We start from the raw sequence: 20,172 nt of genomic DNA, 5'->3' as shown, positions 1-20,172 counted from the left end.
CATTGCCTGTTGAGGTTTGCAGCAATTTCAAAACGAAAAAAAAGTCCTGCCATATTCATGGGTTTTCTTCGGGTACTGGGTTTCAGGGAGAGAGGCATTGTACATATTTTCTTTATCGGCGGTGCTCTCTGAACAGAGGGGGAGGGGTATCTAGTCTACACCATTTACATGCCAAGTAGATCTCATAAACGTCCGCCAAGGGTCGCTTCCTTACTTGCTCCCTTTGTGAAACCTTGGAAGAAAGAAGAAAAGAAAGAGGAAAAACAGCAAGGCCCAATCATGCCTCCGCTGCCACCGGTTCGGCATCGGAAGGCTTCGTGGCTTCGGCACCCTCGGTGGCAGCGGATCCAGCGGCGACCTCGGACTCGTCGACGCCCATCAACTCCCGCAGCGCGACGGTCGCGTAGGCGCTCTTGGGGAGCTGGAACCTCACCACGACGGCCGTCTTGGTAAGCCCAGCGGCCGGTTTCGAGTCGGCAGCCGCAGCCCCTTTCTCCGCCTCCGCTGCTGCCTCCTTGGGCTTCGTCTCCTCCGCGGCCGGCAGCTCCTCCTCCATCACCTCGTCGCCGTTGGCCCCCTCCGTCTCCGTCACCGGCGCCGCCTCGGTCTTGGCCTTCTTGCCCTCGCCGTCCGCCGCCTCACCCTCCTCGCGCCCACGCTTCCGCCCCGCGCCGCCGCTCTTCGCGGCGCGGATACGGTCCATGTCGGTGGGGTGCATCTGCTCGTTGTCGTCCTCATACGCGCGGACCTCGAACCCGGGCTCGGCGAGGAAGCGCACAACGAACTTGCGGTAGTCGCCGCGGAGGCTGAACTCGCGGTGGCGGCGGATCATATTGGCCGGGTCGAGGCCGCCGTTGTCACGCATGAAGGCCGCGTAGAACTCGCCGACGGCGTTGGCAGGGTAGACGACGGCGTGGCCGGGCGAGGGGAGGACGACGTCGTGGATCGTGTACTTGCCCGAGGCAGCCTCCTCGGCGGTCAGGGGGCGGGCGTCGGTGAACTCGGCGTCGTCGTTGTCATCGTGACCCGCCTCGGCGTTGTCCGTCTTCGGCTTTGGCTCGTCGACAAGGACGAGGTCGCCCTCGACGACCTTCTCGCCGTACAGCCGCCAGCGGTGGCTCGCGGCGTGATTCCAGACGTAGGACTGGTAGGCATGCAGGTACATGCTGCGCAGGCCGCGGGTGATGCTCGTCAAGGCCCCGATGAAGTCCCGGCGGGAGGGACCGCTCGACCTGCCGAGGTGGCGGATAAGGCTCGACTCGGCGGAGAAGCGACGCGGTAGATACTGGAGGGCGTCGTCCGCGGACCCGCCCTCCCGGAAGAGCATGCACGCGCGGTGGCGGCTGAAGTCGTCTCGCGCGTGCGCCTGCTCGGGGACCTCGCCCCCAGCGGCGCGCTTAGCGATGACCTCGTCGTAGGCGAGGATAGCATTGACGGCGCCCTCAAAGTCCTCCTGCAGGATCAGGCGGCCGACCTCGTGCGTTCCGACGGCATGCGTGCCGAAGCGCTGGTGGCCAAAGTAGTTGATCCAGCCGAGGCTGTGCATGCTCGCCATGGCGGCCTCGACCGAGGCGTGGATCCGGGCGTGGCGGTCCGCGGGGGACAAGTCGGGGGCGCCGGCGACGAGGCAGTCCTTGAGAGCGATGACGAACTCGTTGCCGGCGTGGGCGCCGAGGTGGATCGGGGTCGGCGCGTAGAGGTAGTCGCCGACAGTGACGCCGTTCAGGCGCGCGCGGACGAGAGCGTCGGCGCGCTGGCCGCGGATGGAGCACCGCTGGGTGGTGGCTGCCCGGCGGTCCTTGGTACCCGCGGTGCCAATGGCCTGGGGCTTGATGCGCAGGGCCTTAGAGATCTGGTGCAGAGCGTCCATGGTGTCGCGGTTCTCCTTGTACAGCGTGAAGTGGAGGTACTCTCCTTGACCGGGGGCGTGCGCCTTGGGCTTCTTCTGTTTGTTGTTGTTGTTGTTGTTGTTTTCGCGACCGCCACGCATGCCCTTCCCTTTGCCGCGAGGGGGGACGACCCGGGCAACGATGGCGCCCGTCGGGTCGGTAGTCGTATCGATTGTCGAGTTGAAGATGCGGCGGACGCTCTGGTGGAGTTGAGAGCGCTTGTCCTTGTCGTCTGTAACGGGGGAGGTCGCAGGCTCGGTCTTGGCGTTCTTGTCGACGGATACTGCCTGGTACATGGCCAGCAGTTGGTTCGCGAAATCTTCGTTTGTGAGGGAGGCGATTACGGCCCAATCTTCGGCTGGGATCTCGGGCACGGCAGGCTTCTCGGCGGCGGCGGCGGCGGTGGCATCATCTTCGGTTTGTGCCACGTCTTCCGTCTTGACTTGTTCCTTTTCCTTCTTCTCCTCGACTACAGGAGGGGCAGGAGGGGCGGGCTCCTTAGGGGGCGGGGGGAGACGAGTCTCTTTGAGATGAAGCACGGAGCCATCTTTGTTGATCTCGTAGACTTGAAAGTCGGTATATCTGAGAGATTATATCAATGCGGTTATCCAACGGAATCAATGCCAGGGGTGGCTTACCTCTTGCGCATATCTCCAGTCCAAGCTGTCATGCTCGGTGCGATGCGCTCAGTGATACCGAGGGACGCATCAAGGCGCGTGCCATTGGAGCGGCGGACCTCAGCGGTCATTGTGTGATAGAGTGAGGTTATATGGATTCCTTTACGGGTTTCACTTTATTTAAAATAGTTGTATGCCAAGTAAACTGATAAAATTGGTCGTGTTGGTTGAGACGGGTGATGAAGGTACATCGCGGGGCCAGCAGCCATATTTTCCGCTACTGCCGGCAGAAACGTGGCGTGGGACGTGGAAGGGGTAGGCGGTATCATCGAGGTCCACCATTTCCATCTTAAAATGGAAAGCGGTCAGGGTTGCTCACTTCACTCAGTATTACTGCGTATTTTCATGTGAGCTTCTGAGCCTTCTCATTGCAACGAGATTCATCCATGACTGATTTCAATTTCATATTTTGCCATACTTGGTTGTTCAATCCACCTTCAAATTCAAAATGTTGATCGCGTTGCCGCCCATGATGGCCTTCGCCTGGTCACTCCCCTCACCCACCGCCGCAGCCACAGCATCGGCGTTCATGCTCACGCTCTCCCACTCACCCTGCTCGTCGGTAGTCAGCGGCGGGAAGAAGGGGTGGTCTGTGCCGAACATGAGTCTGTCCGCTCCACTCGCCTCGATAGCCGCTTTCAAACCGACTTCAGAGTAGATGACAGCGTCGAGGTAGATCTGCTCCTTGAGCACGTCCCATACCGTCCTGCGTCCCTCGGTGACCTTACCCTCGCGCACCCACTGCCCGTCGTGCATGATGCAGCTCTCGATGCGTCCGGCGAGGAAGGGCAGCGTACCACCACTGTGCGCCAGGAGCATACGCAGTTGGGGCACTGCGTCGAAGACGCCGGCCAAGTACATGCGCGCAACGGCGATGGTGGTCTCCATTGGGAAACCCAAGGCTAGAGGTAGCACGTGGCCGTACTCATTGCTCGCTCTGGGACCCCAGACGTCGTTGGGCAACCCGTAATGCGGGTGCAGGAAGATGGTCAGGTGAGCAGCGGCTACGGCCTTGAAGATGGGCAGCAGGTTCGGGTCGTCGAGGCCCTTGCCCAGTCCCGACGTGCCGAGGATGATGCCGCGACAGTACTTGAGGTCCTTGACGTGGTTGATGGCGGCGAGAATAGTCTCGAGCGGCGCAGTCAAGGGCAGAGTGGCGAAGAAGAAGAGACGGCCCGGTTGGGTGGCGCACATGGCATCAAACTCGTCGTTGACGCCCTTGGCCATGGTGCCGGATTCGGAGCCGTCGATGAAGTCGAGCCAGGGGTTCGCCAGGGAGACGACCGAGATGTCGATCTTGTGCGTGTCCATGAAGTGCACCTTCTGGTCGAGGGAGGCATAATGCGAAGTCAGCGGCCGGCCGGGAGGCTTCGCCGAGGGGTCCTTGGTGGCTTCATCGAGGGCTTGCTGCTCCGAGGCGAGGAGGATGAGTCGCGGGTCCGGTGTTTGCGGGAAGCTGCGCACGACAGGAATGGTGGTTCGAGATTCGAGAATCTTGATGTATGACGGAGGGTACATGTGGGTGTGGATGTCCACCACTTTCATGGGCGTCGTCGATGAGGCCATTTTGTCTTTCGTCCGTGTTTTGGTGATGCCAAAGCCACCAGGATGTGTGCTAGTTGTTTTGTGAGAGTTTGTTTCAACAACGACGCTATATATGCACAAAAGGGATTGAGGCTCAATGGCGAGTCGTGCAGGTTGTTTACCACTGCATGATCCAGGAGGTAGCGTAGGGCAACAGAAACCGGCCTTTCGTCCTCCTCGTGTCCAGGTACCAGTTACGCGACGTGCTACGTCTATCCAGGAAGGTGACGAGGTCGCCTCGACCCCTCCCCTCCCGCACGTTTCGTAGGTACAACATACCTTGCCTGCCGTACCAGGTATTATATTCCCCTCACATCGCCCATAATAGGTATGTTCCTCTTCAGAACCCCACACACGGGGCCGTCTCCCACTGCACCGCATTGGCTGCAGCCCTGTCCTCTATTTCCGACTACATATCTTTACCCCGCCGTTATCTCAACTTTTTGTCTCTAATCGCTGAACTCTTATCATGGCCTCTTCCCCTCCCGTTTTCCGCGGGGTAATAACGCCGCCTTTTCTTTCGTCTTACGGGTATGTATAACGTGTAGGAGGTCTCCGGCCTCTCCTCTCGTTCGACTACGGGCCTAGCCGGCCTTGTTGCCCACCCCCTCCCGAACCTTCAAGGGTGTATCTGACCCTTTATCGTCCGAATGGCCGGGATAGCAAGGGAGTATTGGGCCGGGCCGGATCACTTAGATGACGCCCATGGTTGGCTGGTATGATACGAAGTTCATGCTCGGCCTGTGGTTGGCCGACGCGCTGTGGTCGCAGGTGATACTGAAGAACTAGTCAAGCATAAAATCCTCGGTTCCCATCGCACACAGGGCTAGTCATGAACCTTACTTATCACGACTCTTTATTGATGCCCTCGCACCTGATCCGAGTGATGTTCATTTGACACGTTTGACCTAGAATCCCCACAACGTTTTCAGTCCCAAGAGAACCCATATTGAAACCACCATGGCGGCCACAGCAGTAGACAAGGAGGGTCTCTTCATCCCCGTGAGTGACACACATCTGCAATACCTCACGTGCCGCTTCTCACCCACCACCCCCAGCTCATCAACTTCTCCGACTTCCTGAACGGTGACGACGACACCCGCACCGCGACGGCCAAGCAGATCCTCAACGGCTTCCAGAACGCCGGCTTCATCTACCTCCAGAACGTGCCCATCAGCGACGAACTCCGCGCCGCCACCTTCGCCAAATCGGCCGATTTCTTCGCCCAGGATGACGAGGCAAAGCTCGCCCTGGGCTGGACCACCCCCGAGGCGAACCGCGGATACTCGGCGCCCGGCCGCGAGAAGGTCAGCAACCTCAAGACCAACGCCGAGATCGAAAAGGTGCGTGCGGGGAACCCGGACCTGAAGGAGAGCTACGAGATCGGCCGCGAGGGCGAGCCCGATCACCCGAACCAGTGGCCCACCGAGAAGGAGGGCACGCGCGTCGCCGGGTTCAAGTCGCAGATGCTGGAGTTTCACAACCGGTGCAAGGAGTTGCACGTCGAGGTGATGCGCGCCATCGCCGTCGGCATGGGCCTCGACGAGCACTTCTTCGACACTTTCACAGACGCCGGCGACAACACGCTGCGTCTCCTGCATTACCCCTCCGTCGACCCTAACATCTTCAAGGTCAACCCCGGCCAGGTCCGCGCCGGTGAGCACAGCGACTACGGCTCCATCACACTCCTGTTCCAGGATGATCGCGGTGGACTGCAGGTTAAGAGCCCCAATGGACAGTTCGTCGACGCCACGCCAATCCCCGGGACGGTTGTCGTCAACGCGGGTGACTTGCTGGCAAGATGGAGCAACGACACCATCAAGAGCACTATTCACCGAGTTGTAGAGCCTCCGAGGAAGCCAGAGGACGGCACCAAGTACCCTCCGCGGTACAGCATTGCGTGAGTTCTTTTCTTCCCCCACCTGTTCACGTAGTAGGAGACACACTAACGTCGAACAGCTACTTCTGCAACCCCAACTTCAAGAGCCATATTGAGGCCATCCCCGGCACATACGCCACTGAAGCGGAAAAGAAGTACGAGGGTATTAATAGCGGGACGTATCTTGTGCAGAGACTTACGGCTACTTATTGATTCGCCCAAGATAATCCGGGTACGTACGAACTTGGTCTTTTATAAAACTGTAAAACCAGACAGCTGTCATTCAATAAAACGCTGTACTTTTATAAGTCCCTCATGATTGTTTCGTGACCCAAACGAGTCTTTTGGGCGAACTGGAGCTGGGACCTCGAAGCCTTTTTATTTTATTTTTTACCGAGAGGCATGGTGACCCTACTGCGATCGCCGCTTTCATTGACTGGACGGTGAGTGAGTGAAAGCCTGGCCGGGATGAAGCGGTTGAATCTGTGTGGTTCGGTCTGATCACGTATCAAAATCGAAACCTACCGATACGATGACAGCGAAGACCACATGACGAGAACGAGGCATGAATGGGGGTTGGTTGTATCGTAGGCGTCATATACTGAGGGAATACGACGTCCGACGTCGTCAAGTCCCTTGGGGGTTACAAAGTTGGGTGGGTTTTGCTGCTTTTCAGAGATCCAAGTGAGACAGTCAGTCACATGGGTGGCAAGGCTGGGGGGCACCACGCCGTAAACAGCACTAAGGGATAGACGTTGAGCTCCAAGCTACCTACACTAGGCCATGTCCCCCCCACCCCACCCGCAACGTTCTCGTCTCACACCCAACTAACACGCAGGTGCACGATGAAGAAGACGTTACTCTTGGTTTTCATCCACGGGTTCAAGGTATGTCATTTTTTTGTACATCTGATGGTCTGCTGCGCTCATTGTCTCTGACTTTCTCGAACAGGGGGGTGACGACACCTTCGGCGACAAGGACGGCTTCACGGAGCAGCTCCGCGCAGACCTTGCCGCCGCGCTGCCCAAGATCAATGTCAATGTCATGGTGTATCCCAAGTACGAGACGCGTGGCGACTTGGGAGATTGCGTGAGCCGGTTCCGCGACTGGTAAAGACCACTCCGTGCCCCCCCCCCAGTCGCGCGCGCATCCGGCTGAGCCGCCTCTTACTCGGACAGCTGACGCTTCGCCCACAGGCTCCTGGAAAAAGTCATCGACCTCGAGGTCGCCAACCGCACGCCCTCGCCCACTGTCGACCCCTCGGTGCGCATAGTGCTGGCCGGCCACTCCATGGGCGGCATCGTCGCCGCCGAGACCGTCATCGGGCTCACCTCGGACAAGCCCATCTACTCGGAAGACGGGGTCGAGAAGAAGGACGCCGACGACCCGTCGATGCCCGCCTTCAACACCCTCATGTTCCCATATGTCCAGGGCGTCATCGCCTTCGACACGCCCTACCTCGGCATTTCACCCGGCGTCGTCGCCCACGGCGCCGAAAGCCACTACAACGCCGCCAACGCCGCCATGACGCAGCTCAGCGGGCTGGGGACGGCCCTCTGGGGCGCCAAGCAGGCCGCCGCGCCCGCCCGCGACAAGACTCCCGTCGCCGCGCTGCCCGCACCGCCTACAAACGACGCATCCCAGCAGCAGCAGAGCGCGTGGGGGAAGTGGGGCAAGATCGCCATGGTGGCCGGCAGCGCGGCCGCCGTGGCGGCGAGCGCGGGCGCGGCGTACTACAACCGCGAGCAGATCACCCAGGGCCTGTCATGGGCGACGTCGCACCTCGAGTTTGTCGGGTGCCTGGCCAAGGGCGCCGAGCTGCAGAAGCGGGTGCAATACATGGTGCGGCTCAACCGGGAGCTCGACATCGGCTTCGCAAACCTGTACACGCGGCTGGGCAAGGCCGCCGGGTCCAAGGAGGTGAGCGTCGTCGGAACGGTGCTGGGCAGAGACCGGACTTTCTGCAACCTACCCAAGAAGGGGGGCGCTGGGGTGTGGGAGGCCGCCGTGAACGATGCCGCCACGGAGGAGACGCAGGCCCATATGAGTAAGTGGGCGGGCGCGGGACCACGCGTTAGGGGGGGGGGGTTCGCGCGGCTAACTGGGCGACAGATATGTTCGAACCAAAGATGAACCCGGGGTACGACAAGCTCAAGCAGGACGCGGTGCACCTGATTGCGCAGTGGACGCGGAACGAGTGGTACGAGACGAGTGAGGAGGACAGGCCTGCGATCAAGGAGGCGGGCGAGAGTGCTACTGCTTGAGGGGCGACAAATGTCTCTCTTTCTTTTTTCACACTCACTCTCCGCTATTCTCCCCCTAACCGTAACGGATCAACAGTTGCCACCACTGAGAAACGATGTCATGCGCCCTAGATTAAACATTTCTCTCTCTCTCTCTTTTCTTTTTGTCTATATCCATACCCGTTCCTAGTATAGCCCTGGAATACCCACCTGGCCCTTTTTTTTGGATCTGCTCCTCTTCCCTTTCCTCTTTGAACGGTTCACTGAGTTTTTGAGCGGCCCGCCTCCTCGGCCTTCAAGTTGCGCATGACCTTGCTCCTCTGCTTCATCATGTAGGTGTACAGAATGTACGAGCCTGCCCACGTTAGCATCCTCACCCTTGGCCGGAAAAGGGGGGCAGGGACAGCGAGCCTACCAGGAACGTAAATGGCCAGGATGGTGTACGAGACGTAGGGGAACACCTCGCCGAACTGCTTGGCGGGCTCGGCGGCGTAGTAGATGAGCGCGCACTCGCTGGTGATGCCGATGGGGTACAGCACAAAGAAGGTGTTGTAGCGCAGCCAGGTCAGGGGCTTGGGCTGGAAGCCGCTGAGGTTGAGGGCGAAGTACGAGTAGCGGATGACCTCGGTGACGCTCCAGGCGAGCAGCATGGACGAGTACCAGGTGCTGCGTGCGAGCGAGGGGAAGGGGTAGACGACGCCCCAGACGAGGACGAAGCGGCTGAGGACCTGCATGACGGTCGTGAAGACGGGGGCGCGGACGACGCCTGCGAGAGAGCCTGGTTAGTGGTACGTTTCATTGGGCCATTCCCGTAAAGAGAAACTGGAGAAGGGAGGGAGGAGGGCGTTGTCCTCACCGAGCAGCGCGTGGAGGATCTCCATGGCGGCCATGGTCTGTGTCCAGCGCGTCCAGTCGCCGACGCCGAGGTGCACAAAGTGCGGGCCGCGGAGGGTGAAGAGGGCGACGGTGCGGCCGAGGACGGTGGCCCAGGCGACGGCGGAGACGAAGTTGTAGAGGATCAGGTAGCCGTTCTTGAGCGGCGAGGAGCGCCGCTGCGGCCGCGTCGGGCCGGCTGCTGTGTCGGCCATTATCGCTTTGCTTGTTTCGTTCTTGGTCGACCGGGTTATGTCACCTGGCTGCTGGCTGGTGATGGATCGAGAGCTGGAAAAGAAAGGTTCGACAAGAGGCTCGTCGATGGCGGTGTTGGTCTCTAAAATCTTTTTTCGTCTGTTTGAGGAAATGCAAGGTGCGTGTAGAGACGGGAAGTTTGTTGGGGGCGGAAGGTTGAGCTGCAGCAAGCAAGGGGGGGGGGGGGGGGGGGGGGGGGGCTCTTGGAGCTTCTTACAAACGTATCATAGGTCAATCGCCTCCGAGGTTCTCGGCCTGTGAATGGCGGCGCGGACAGGGGCTGGCTCCTGTATCCACTGTAAAAGGTACAGGACGTTGGTGCTGGAGCTGCAGCTGTCGAGCTCTGACCACCTAGATACCTACCTTGGTTCACAATGTCTGACGAACTTGACATCTCAGGCCTAGACATCTCTAAAATCTAGCGAGGTATGGAGTTTGTTGAACGGATGAAGATTGAGTAAACTGTTTTCCGCGTCATAATTCTCATGAATGGACAAACGCTACAGATATATGCTAAAATTTGAAAACCCCGGCACCCCTCTCTGCCATGCGCCCGCCGTAATCACATGTGAAAAAGTCTTCCGATTACGCCCAGAGGTGGAAGAAGGTGGCAGACATGAGCGCCACAGGCAGCCAGAAAGCCATGGCGCTGGACTGCCCAAGAAGCTGGCCGGGGGCCGTCCCATTGTGCAGCATCACGGGCTGGCCGATGGTGTCGGACGAGTCGATACTGCACACGACCTGGCACTTGCCGTCGCCGTCGCGGCGCTCGAGCCGGCCCACGGGCCCATGTCCGTGCCGGTGGAGGCCGACGTCGCGCTTCGACGAGGAGGAGGACTCTTCGGTGGTGTTGAAGACCATGTCGATCCACTGGATCTGCATGACGGCCGATTCGTTGACGTTCATGATTCCCGACCATGACCCGCCGTCGCTCCACGAGTTGAGCATGATGCGGCTGGGATCGCGGGGCACCTGGAAGGCGATTTTTGACACCTTCGAGCCGTCGACGAGCCAGGTGCTGTCCTTCTCATCCCAGTCGATGCGGTGGACGGCCCAGTCGCGCCACGAGGTGCCGCGGGGCATCGTGCCGTTCTGTGTCGACTTGTCAATGGTGTCGCCCTGGGCGGTGAAGGACGGCTGGTTCGTGTACTGGATGCGGTTCTCGGGGTCCTTGGTCAGGACCTCGATGTCGGCCTCCTGGACATTGGCGTAGGCGTCGGCCTCACGGTAGGTGAACAGCGCCGTGCAGGCGCCCGGGGCGCCGATAGTGCGGGCGAGCATCCGGACGGAGGCGAAGTGGTAGCCCATCGAGATAGACTCAATCTCGGCAGACGACTGGAAACCCTGGGTACGCACGGTGCGCATGCTCATAAAGGTATCCGACGACGCGTCCCGGTCACTGTTCCGCTCGATGTAGATGTTGTTGGCCGAGTTGACCATGTCGACTGTGGCGTCGTTGCCGTTCTTGCCCTTGACTTCTGTGTTGTTCCAGGACTGGATGCTCCATACCGACGTCCACGCGTCCGAGTTGAAGTAGTCGGATGTCACCGGTGCATTGGCACTCGCGCCCCAATCGGCGAGGGCGTCAGGGACCCCCGCATACTGCCCAAGGTTGCGAAAGTCGAAGAAGACGTGGTTGGTGAAGTATCGTTCCGACGAGTTGGTCAAGTAGCAATTGCACACCGAGTCGGCGACGTAGGGGCGGTCATCAGCCACGACCAGCGGGGCAAGTGCGAGAGCGAGGCTCAGGAGAGGCGACCGTTTGAAGGACATGATTCCTGCTCGTCTGCGTGGGGTTGGCGCCGAGGGATGCGGCTCTGTCAGGAATGGAATCGAGGCTTGAATGTAGAGGGAGTGGGAGGGCATAGTACGACTTAATAAGAGGCAATGGTCATTTCACCTACGAAAACGTGCAGCCTTACGCTCAAAGGGCACGTTGCTGAGGAGCTTCCCTCCGTGGCGTCACCGGAATGCGAGACACGATCGAGCGTCTGCATTTAGGGTGCTACCAAAGAACTAGTTGGCCAGGCCTTCGCCTCACCCGAGGGGGAAGATGGTCTGGACCGTCAAGATTTCGGGAGATGCCCTGCACCCCAAGCCTACGCACACATCGTTGCGTGGACGGAGCCATCGAAACCAGCGATGGATAACCCCTTCTGCTAGCGGCCACACTCGGTCTCAGCAGGATCTGGGAACAAACCGCTGCTAAAGCGCAAGCCCGGCGTCTGCGGGGAGGACCAAGACGGGCTGGCGCAGGGGCCTTGGCGACTCCGTGTGGCCGAGCGAAAGGCGATCCGCGCCTAGCATCAAGAACGAGCGAGAGGGCTAGTCAGGCAGTGGAGGGAGCCGACGGGTCTTGGCCTATCATGGCCATGAGATGAGAAATGCCATTCAAATCATAGGAATCCGCATGCGGTGGCGGGTGCGTCGCTTGACCTTATGTTCTGCTAGCGTCACTGTGGATGGAGCTTCCCGAGCCAGTCTATTAGGCTTGTAGACGGGACGACGGGTAGGGAATGGATACCAGCGACAAGCACGGCTGCTTATGCAGGACTATTTGTAGCCCCCCAGGGAGGCCTGCGGATTGCGTTGAACGCCTTGGGGAGGCTGAGCTACCAGAGGATACGGCGTTTCCCCAGCTTGGGAGTGAAAGTTCGATGGCGTGTTGTGAAGATGGGTGAAAGACGGAATATGGGAGAGAGAGAGAGAGAGAGAGAGAGGACCTGGCGCAGTGTCTTGCGGGTGACGACGAGGTCAGTGCAAAACAGAAATCAACATCTTGCAATTTCAGACACCATCAACCCAAGCACGGAGCTGGGCCTGGCCGTCCAATCTCGTGCTGCCTCTCGTCGATCCTGTACCCATATGCCGACGACTTAGACCAGCTGCGGGCCTGCAGGGCTGAAGATGCACTTTGGCCCATCCAAACCAATGGTTGAGCCTGGGGGGGGGGGGGGGGGGGGGGGGAAGGGGGTGGTCCTTTGAGGGGCTGATATAACCTTTGCCGCTCGCGGCTACCATGTGGGTATCTACCTCGTCGAAACTGTGATCTGAATCCTTTGCAAAACCAATCATCCAAGAAGTTCCGTAAACCGGACACAAGCCGGCGAGTAAACGATCATGTCTATGCCACATCAGACGATACCTTGGGTGAACTCGTCCAATACCGTCATCTCCTCAAACTTCTCCATCACCCGATCCACCCTTGCCGCCTCGCGGTCTGTCACAGCCAGATCGAGGTCGGTCACAAACAGTCCCGTCGCCCGGCGGACGAGCTTCTGGTTCTTCTTTGCCCTCAGCTCTTGCAGCAGGCCGAAGGCTTCCGCCATGTCCATGGCACCCTTCCTCACCACCATCGATAATAGACCCCCCGCAATCACCTCGGCAACGGTGAACGAGCTGTAGAGGCTCTGGTAGCCGCGGATACAGCTCAGAAAGTAGGGCCGCCACTCCGGGTTGCTCGTGTCGTTGGCCACGGCGTTAGCCACGTGGACGAGCGCCGAGTGGCCAAAGATGCTGAACCTGGACTGCGGATAGGACGCGTATACCTCGATCAGCTCTTTCAGTTGCTCGACAGAAGCTGCGAAGAAGGCATGCATCTGGTCGGCCGACGGCGACCATGAATTGAAGCCATGCTGCTGATCGCTCGGGATAAACGGCCGCAGAAGGTAAAGAATTGTGCCGTGAAACCACATGCTGTGTGCATCATGAGCTTCGCGACACTCACCGACCAGGACTATGAACGGACTTACTGGCACACAAGGACTTGGGGCTGGCTATACTCGCCACGTTCCATGCCCGCAGACAAGTTGTCGGCCCAGGCCAGAAGGTTTATGTACTTCTCCAGGGCGAAGGCCTGCGATGAAAACCCAGGGCTGCCATCGCGTTGATACATCCATGTTATGCGAGACGATATTACCCACAACTCGCAAAAAGCCGCAAAAATCTCCGACACAGATGATGTCAAAGACGATGATCGGCTTCTCTTCAAAGGGGTACGTGATTGGGACCCTGATTCCGAGCCCGATGAAGAAGCTTGGCTGCTTGGTCTGATACTTGGCGCCTGCTCAGCCTTGATCACAGGGACAGCAAGGCCGCCTCTGCCCGGAATCGGGAGAGTCGGTGGATATTCAGTGGTCGCCGGTAGATAGAACTGGGATGTCATGCTGTATGTCTGTCAGGCAATCTCCTCCGCAACAAAAGGCGGTCTACTATATGCGCACCTTAGAACGTTGAAGACCCCCCAGGCAGCCTGAGCTGTTGCTCGGGCCTCTGCTTCTGGCATGTGGGCAAGGTCTACAGATGTGAGCGCATCGGAGCAACCAAAGAGCTTCATCCGTTTGGCCATGGCCACTGCTTCCTTGATGTATCGAACGTCCAGCTCGCCATTGCCGTTACATCCGCAAGACTCGATCATTAAGGCCAAGGCAGTGATAGTGGGCAGAGTGTCATTGCTCTGCGCGAGCCAGAGCTTGCTTGCCTCTTCTTCAAAATCTTGACTCCAGCGAGACGCCTCTGGCTGCTTTGCGGCGTACGCTTGCTGAGCAGGAGAGTCAACTATGGAATCTCATGGGCGGGATCTGGGGGAGACTTACGCAGGCGAATGCAAGCAGGGCATTGACGAGGAGAGCAGAGCAATAACGAAATCGACTACCAATCAAGTCATCCAGAAATAGGTCAGCGTCAAACAAACCCAAGAGAGGATGATCTGTTTCTAGGTATAGTGATATGATATCTGCTGCATCTTGGTCGGCTATGGGCACCACGGTCCAGAAACCAATGTTAAGGTTCTTCAACCGGGGGTCCTTGTGAATAGGCGGAGGAGGCGGAGGGAGGGGCCCCATTGGTGGGGCAAAGAAAGCTGTGTTGTATGGCCAAGTACATGTCTTTGACGAGACTGAAGGACTGTGTTTCACTGTTTCGGCGGTGACGAGGTGGTTGCCATCCCCCAGAACTGGCAGTCCCTCCCCGGCCGAGGGTGCGATCCGCGACACCTTAGCTGGCCTAGGTCCCATGCTCCCGGACATCTTCATACGCGACAATCTCCGAGTTTGAGGGTACGCGGAAGGGTGTCTCCTTGCGAGTTCAAACTCGATGTTGGAATGGACATGAGGCAGAACTTCGCGGGGGTCTTTTGGCCCGGATGGTCTAACGGAGCGAAGGGAGGCGAACGGGTCGACAGCGAATTTCAGCTTCTGAAGCGTCTGATGAGCAACATCTTCAGGCATCGCCGTGAGCTGAGTCAACATGTCCCGGAGCATCTGGTTTTCTCGTTTAAGGGCCATTGCCGACGTCTCCGTTTCGTTGACACTGATATAGACGCATTGGACCCTGAGCTCTGTGCAAGGTGTGCAGGCGGGTCTTTTGCCATCGCACTACGGTTCCAGCCTGTCAGTTTCCGGTCATCACAGAGCTGTCATCACTGGAAAGCTGACTGCAATATACTTACAGCCTTCTTCTTGGACCGACAAGCGTTGCAAGCAACTTTGGTGCTTGGTAGTCGTTTCCTCGATGCTACCGGGAGTGGGCGTGAAGGGACCGGTTGTGATGTTTTTGGGGCCGGGAGCAACGCCCGCAACGGGTTGGTCTGATCAGACATGACGGTCAAAGAGGAGCGCAGCTAGTGCGCCCTAGCGCTTCCCACGTTGAGGAACCCCCTGAATTCGAAGTTGTCTTTCTCAAGACGGTCTTTTCTGGACCGTGCAAGCGCAGGTGCCAAGAGAGGACCGCCTCGGCCGGGGGTTATTTCGAGCTGTAGGTTTTGCGATGGTGGGAAACCGAAGGGCATTCGGCGCAAGTATGGGAGGAGATGGGTGTCATACTAATCGATCTGTGAGCTGGCGAGGCAAAAATGCACAGAACAACAGCCCGGAGGAGAAGTTGAGACGAGACAGCAGTTGAGGGCGTAGTCTTACTGTGGGCATTGACATTGACTGGTGGGTTCTACGGCAGTTCTAATGGCGGTTGACGGGACGTTCTGTGACAGAGGGACCAGCTGATAGAGCAAAAGAATAATGCCGATGGACGGAGAGAACCATGCGGTGAGATACCAACAGGGGCTCAATAGTTGATTGTAAGACGGACTTGGAATAAAGCTGTGACAAAGTTGCAGAGAGATAATATGCGGTATGTAGCTAGATGGGAGAATGGGGTGGGAGGAAGGGGGAGAAGGAGGCTGTGTTTTGGGAACAGATTGAGCTACAAGTCTTCATCACCCAGGTCCAGCCAGCCGCGCGCGTGCTTGTGTGTATGTGTGTGCTCAGTGTGGGTTACCTTGGTATCTATCATGGTCCGGAACTGCCTCCGCGTACTCAGGATCAGTCCCCAACTGTAATTATTACCTAAGACTCAATGCGCGCCCTCACAACTTTTACTTAGCTCTGATATGAATTGCGGCCAGACCCATGCAACAATGACTAAGCTTCATCGACAATTTGCACAGTGTTGCAGAGCGGTGCAAACCACTGACCCTCCTACGGTACTCCCCTCCCCGTATTTCTCACCTGTCAAATTGCCGTCACTCTTCCTGTCTCTTAGCAGCATCCATCTTTAACTTCCTTGTATTTGGATTTCAGATGAATGAATGAACACTTGCACTGATCCGAGCACTGCCGACACAACAACTCTGGAACCCTCTTTTGCCTCACTCTTACCCTGCGCGTAACCTGTCCGTTCACCACAGTGCGCTCCAAGTCCACCAACTTCTTTCAACAAGCGATGAAGCTCCTGCTAGACCCGCAGACTATTGTTACCCGGTGACAAGCATTTGACGCTTCAAAATTCACCATCACGAGACTTTGCTCTATCTTGCACCCTCACACCACACACAGACGCAGATATCACTTTATTTATCCCCGCATTCCTCTCTTCAAAACCATGGCGCCGGACTCTACGCGATTCGTCTCCTCCCCGCGCAAGGCTGAGCCAGAACAGAACCGACCGGCCGATGGTCAGGCAAATGACGAGCAACCAACCGAACAAGGCCCAGCTACTCCTCCCGAGAGCGACGGCAACGATTCCAACTCCAACTCCAAGAGACAATCCAGCTCTCCCGAGTCTGGCGAGGCTAGCTCGACCGCGTCTCCCGCACCCGCCAACGATATCAACGAGAAGCCCGCATCTTCCTCCAATGCGCCGCCCCTACCCAACGAGGCGCCGCCTCTTCCCTCCGAACCTGCACCTGCGACTGAAGACGATGGCTGGGATTTCCAGTGGGACCCGACCTCCCAGGCATACTTTTTCTACAACCGCTTCACCGGCGCTACCCAGTGGGAGAACCCCCGTGTTCCCGTAGCCGCCGCTTCGATGAGCGCAACTGCAGCGGTAGCCCCAGGTACGATCCCAGGGGCGGCGGCAGCAACCACAATCTCCGGCCCCCCTCCCCTCCCGGCGAACGACCGACCCCCCGCAGGCGGCTACAACCCCGCCATCCACGGCGACTACGACCCGAATGCGTGGTACGCCAAGGGCAGCACGGCCGAGGAGAACGAGGCGAACCACGCATCGTCAGCGGCCTACGCAGCCGAGTATGGCGCCGTCGCGCAGTTCAACCGCTTCACCGGCCAGTTCCAGACCCTCGACGACGGCCCCGACCGCCACACGGATGAGGCCAAGAGCAGGCGTCAGATGAACGCCTTCTTCGACGTCGACGCGGCGGCCAACTCCCACGACGGGCGCAGCCTCAAGGCCGAGCGCAGCGGCAAGAAGCCTAGTAAGGCCGAGCTCAAGCAGTTCAAGGAGAAGCGCCGGGCAAGGAAGGAGGAGAAGCGCAGGGCTTGGCTCAGGGATTAAGACTACTGCGTAAGAGAGGATTGGTATTCTTGTTTTCTTCTTCTTCTTCTTCTTCTTTTCTTGATATCGTTTGGGCTTTGCGACATCTTTCACACTGAAAATGGTCCCTCCTTTGGATCGCGGAGGTCGGAGAGTATACCTCCTCATATGGGCGGCGTTGAGAGGGATTGTTATTATTTGGATCCTGGGGGGAGGGGGAGGTGGGGGATGGAACGGCTTGGAATTCGCCGTACAAAAACTTGCGCGCCACATCGCGTCGCGGACACACACACCTTACAGACTTATCTGACTGGGTCCGCCGCAACGGCCTCAAATACTGGGCATCACAGTATTGTGTACAAAATATAGCCGAGGCCAGAGACGGTCATGAGCCTCATATAAAGAACCAGACTTTGTCTCCTTCATATCCAGAATCACTTGTTTTGAATCTCAGAAAAGCTCCTTTTCCCCATGGGGTATCATTTGCGTCCATCCACAACTACGTGACACGAGCCAGATATCCTACGTTTTTTTTTCCCCTTCTTTTTTTCTTCGTCTTCATTCCCCCCCCTCCTCTACTCTTCATCTTCATCATCGTCCTCGTCATCGTCTAGGTCCATATTCAGATGAACGCTCTCATCATCGCTGTCGTCCCCGTCCCCGTCTCTGACCGGTTCGGCAGCTGGCGCCGGGGCTGCTGCCACTACCCGTTCACTTTTCCCCTCTACGCTCTGCCTCTTGGGCGGGCTCGCGCCCTCGTCGTCGAGCTTGCGCTTCTGCGTGGACGTCACGGCGAAGGGGTTCGCGACCTGGATCGAGCCCCCCTCCGCCTCCTTGGACGGGCGGAACGGGTTGCTCTTGTCTTCGATGTCGTTGGCCACGACGATCGTCTCTCCAGCCGACGCCTGAGCCGCGGCCTCGGCCTCCTTCATCTCCTGGTCCTCGGCGTCCCCCTTGACCTCGATCTCCGAAGCGATGTCCTCGTCGCCGTCCTCGGCGGCCTCCTCGGCCTCGAGCTCCTCGAGAGTGGCGTTGACGCCCTCGAGGACGTCGGAAGACCCCTGCGTCGAGGTGCGAATGTTGGAGCGCAGGATCTCGACGCCGCGGTCGTGCGGGAACTGCTGCGCGAGGTACGGCAGGATGCTTGGGAACATGGCGCCGCCCTGGTTGACGTAGGGGTTCAGCACGCTGGCGATCATGGCGTCGCGGTTGTGCGACAGGATGGCCGTCTGGTCCAGGAGGCCGCGCAGACCCGGCTTGAGATGCTGCTGGGGCAGGTGAGTGAGAAGGCCGGCGAGGAGGGACTCGGCAGCGGCTAGGTGCGAGGGGTCGAGGGTAGGTCTGGACGTGGGCGCGGATTCCGCAGAAGTCTGCGAGGGGAGAAAGAGATCAGCGTTGGCGGCGATATTGTTCTTCTTGGTCTCGGCGGCAGTCTTGGTGACGGTTTTCGCTTCCTTGACGTAGCCTGATTCTTGCTGGATGTCGCGGCAGCAAGCCAACGAGACAATGCCGAGGGCCTCGACAGTGAGCTTCTGCAGGCCGGGGCCGGCAATGGGGAGGGTCTCGTCGAGGAGCCTATAGGTGGCGGCGCGAACGGCAGGGATGCTGATGCCGGAGCGGAAGATGAGCATCATATTATCGTAGATCTCAGGAACGGTCGACAGCGCGTTGCGCTCTAGCCTCTGCACTAGGATCAGGAGGAGATCCAGGGCGGCGACATGGATGTCGGGCATCGCGGCCCAGAGCTCCTCCTTTTCCTCCCTGCCCACGGCGGCTTGGGTCTCGAGCGCCTGGTCCCAAGACTGGGACTTGGAGTTGCGGCTGATGAGCGAGACGCGAGAGACGACATCCATGATGGCAGCGACGGGGATTGTGACAGGCGTCTTCGTCGAATAACGGAGCGCGTCGGCCAGGTAATGGAGCAGGCCGACGAGTCTGTCACGGCCGGCGGATATTCCGGTCCATTGGGGCAGCCGGCCGGGCACCTCGAGACCCTGCGGTTGCGCGTCAAAGTCTACCTTGGAACGGGCGTAGGGTGCCGAGGCCTCCCAGGACTCCTGGACGGCGCGGAAGACCTGGTCAGCATTCAGGTGAAACTCTTCCCTCAGCTCGCCAACCAGCTTAGCCCAGTCATCACTCGGACCCGTCTTGCCTGCCGTGGTAAGAGGGAGCGAGATGGCTAGGTGTCTGCTAGCCCGACGAAGCGACTGGGGCACCGCTATGCCATCAGACGAGGTAGGTGCCAAGTAGGGACGGATGGCCGTCCTGATCTGACCGTTGAAAGGGCGGCAGGTCGTCGGGTAGGCGGGGATCAGGGCGGAGAATGCGTCGAGGACAGTCTCGACGACGGCCAGTGGCGTCTTGAGGTGTTGACCCGCTGCTGGGAGCTTGATCAGCTGCAGACACGCATTGAAGAAGGCCGGAATGGTGGGCGTCGCGATCTCTCTGGTGAGAGTTTGGTAACCATGGATGAGAGTGTAAATCCGGACGAGGGTGACAATGGCAATCTCCTTGACCGGGAAGGGGTCGTTTTTCTACAGCATGTCAGCGAATGGAGCTGGAGAGGGGAACACAGGTCACTTTGGCCTTACCTGGAGCATAGCCAAAAGCCCGCGAACCCAGTTGCCTGACTCCTTGAGGCACTCCCAGCCGCCCACATCGATGACGGCCTTGACGAGGGTTGCGCCAGTGAAGCGCCCCATGGCACTCTTGCCGTTCAACAGGGTCGTGATGATGGTTCTCAGCTTATGAACCAGAGTTGAGGCTTCAGATGAGCTGTATGTTGATTTGGGGTCCTGCGGCGCAGACAGGACATCTTTGCAGCGGAGGACATGGTTGATGAAGGCCGGGATTGAGTGAGGGAGCTGAGCCGGTGGTGTAGAAGTCAACCGACGGCAAAGGACCTTTAGATCCGGCGGGAGAGACATGTTGCTAGAGTATTGAGAGCGTCTGGGTTGAAAGCGGTCAATTGAAGCTCTGGATTGGTGATTGGAGCCCAGGAT

General features: G+C 58.7%; 9 protein-coding genes across 9 annotated transcripts; 3 read left to right on the top strand and 6 right to left on the bottom strand.

Annotated features, from left to right (window-relative positions):
* Positions 1–277: 277 nt before the first annotated feature.
* Positions 278–2,637, bottom strand: GLRG_02220 (tRNA pseudouridine synthase D; the record flags this gene model as incomplete). Its single annotated transcript, XM_008092878.1, has 2 exons — positions 278–2,471; positions 2,528–2,637. 2 exons carry the CDS (start codon positions 2,635–2,637, stop codon positions 278–280), a joined length of 2,304 nt encoding a protein of 767 aa, XP_008091069.1.
* A 355-nt stretch (positions 2,638–2,992) lies between these two features.
* Positions 2,993–4,132, bottom strand: GLRG_02219 (amidohydrolase; the record flags this gene model as incomplete). Its single annotated transcript, XM_008092877.1, has 1 exon — positions 2,993–4,132. The coding sequence occupies one exon, from the start codon at positions 4,130–4,132 to the stop codon at positions 2,993–2,995; it is 1,140 nt and encodes a 379-aa protein (XP_008091068.1).
* Positions 4,133–5,110: 978 nt separating this feature from the next.
* On the top strand, positions 5,111–6,242 carry GLRG_02218 (2OG-Fe(II) oxygenase superfamily protein; the record flags this gene model as incomplete). Its single annotated transcript, XM_008092876.1, has 3 exons — positions 5,111–5,152; positions 5,209–6,050; positions 6,110–6,242. 3 exons carry the CDS (start codon positions 5,111–5,113, stop codon positions 6,240–6,242), a joined length of 1,017 nt encoding a protein of 338 aa, XP_008091067.1.
* A 632-nt stretch (positions 6,243–6,874) lies between these two features.
* GLRG_02217 (uncharacterized protein) lies at positions 6,875–8,293 on the top strand (the record flags this gene model as incomplete). The annotated part of the gene is made up of 4 exons (XM_008092875.1): positions 6,875–6,916; positions 6,981–7,138; positions 7,226–8,076; positions 8,142–8,293. The coding sequence occupies 4 exons, from the start codon at positions 6,875–6,877 to the stop codon at positions 8,291–8,293; spliced, it is 1,203 nt and encodes a 400-aa protein (XP_008091066.1).
* Positions 8,294–8,532: 239 nt separating this feature from the next.
* GLRG_02216 (protein tyrosine phosphatase-like protein) lies at positions 8,533–9,360 on the bottom strand (the record flags this gene model as incomplete). Its single annotated transcript, XM_008092874.1, has 3 exons — positions 8,533–8,627; positions 8,688–9,038; positions 9,129–9,360. The coding sequence occupies 3 exons, from the start codon at positions 9,358–9,360 to the stop codon at positions 8,533–8,535; spliced, it is 678 nt and encodes a 225-aa protein (XP_008091065.1).
* A 625-nt stretch (positions 9,361–9,985) lies between these two features.
* On the bottom strand, positions 9,986–11,173 carry GLRG_02215 (uncharacterized protein; the record flags this gene model as incomplete). Its single annotated transcript, XM_008092873.1, has 1 exon — positions 9,986–11,173. One exon carries the CDS (start codon positions 11,171–11,173, stop codon positions 9,986–9,988), a length of 1,188 nt encoding a protein of 395 aa, XP_008091064.1.
* A 1,361-nt stretch (positions 11,174–12,534) lies between these two features.
* GLRG_02214 (uncharacterized protein) lies at positions 12,535–14,999 on the bottom strand (the record flags this gene model as incomplete). The annotated part of the gene is made up of 5 exons (XM_008092872.1): positions 12,535–13,096; positions 13,153–13,566; positions 13,624–13,940; positions 13,996–14,775; positions 14,850–14,999. The coding sequence occupies 5 exons, from the start codon at positions 14,997–14,999 to the stop codon at positions 12,535–12,537; spliced, it is 2,223 nt and encodes a 740-aa protein (XP_008091063.1).
* A 1,277-nt stretch (positions 15,000–16,276) lies between these two features.
* Positions 16,277–17,191, top strand: GLRG_02213 (WW domain-containing protein; the record flags this gene model as incomplete). The annotated part of the gene is made up of 1 exon (XM_008092871.1): positions 16,277–17,191. One exon carries the CDS (start codon positions 16,277–16,279, stop codon positions 17,189–17,191), a length of 915 nt encoding a protein of 304 aa, XP_008091062.1.
* A 554-nt stretch (positions 17,192–17,745) lies between these two features.
* Positions 17,746–20,097, bottom strand: GLRG_02212 (uncharacterized protein; the record flags this gene model as incomplete). Its single annotated transcript, XM_008092870.1, has 2 exons — positions 17,746–19,704; positions 19,762–20,097. The coding sequence occupies 2 exons, from the start codon at positions 20,095–20,097 to the stop codon at positions 17,746–17,748; spliced, it is 2,295 nt and encodes a 764-aa protein (XP_008091061.1).
* Positions 20,098–20,172: the final 75 nt, after the last annotated feature.

This window comes from Colletotrichum graminicola (assembly GCF_000149035.1).
Source record: "Colletotrichum graminicola M1.001 genomic scaffold supercont1.6, whole genome shotgun sequence".
Taxonomy (NCBI): domain Eukaryota; kingdom Fungi; phylum Ascomycota; class Sordariomycetes; order Glomerellales; family Glomerellaceae; genus Colletotrichum; species Colletotrichum graminicola.
The sequence above is the reverse complement of the archived record's forward strand: the minus strand, read 5'-3'. Positions and strand labels throughout refer to the sequence as shown.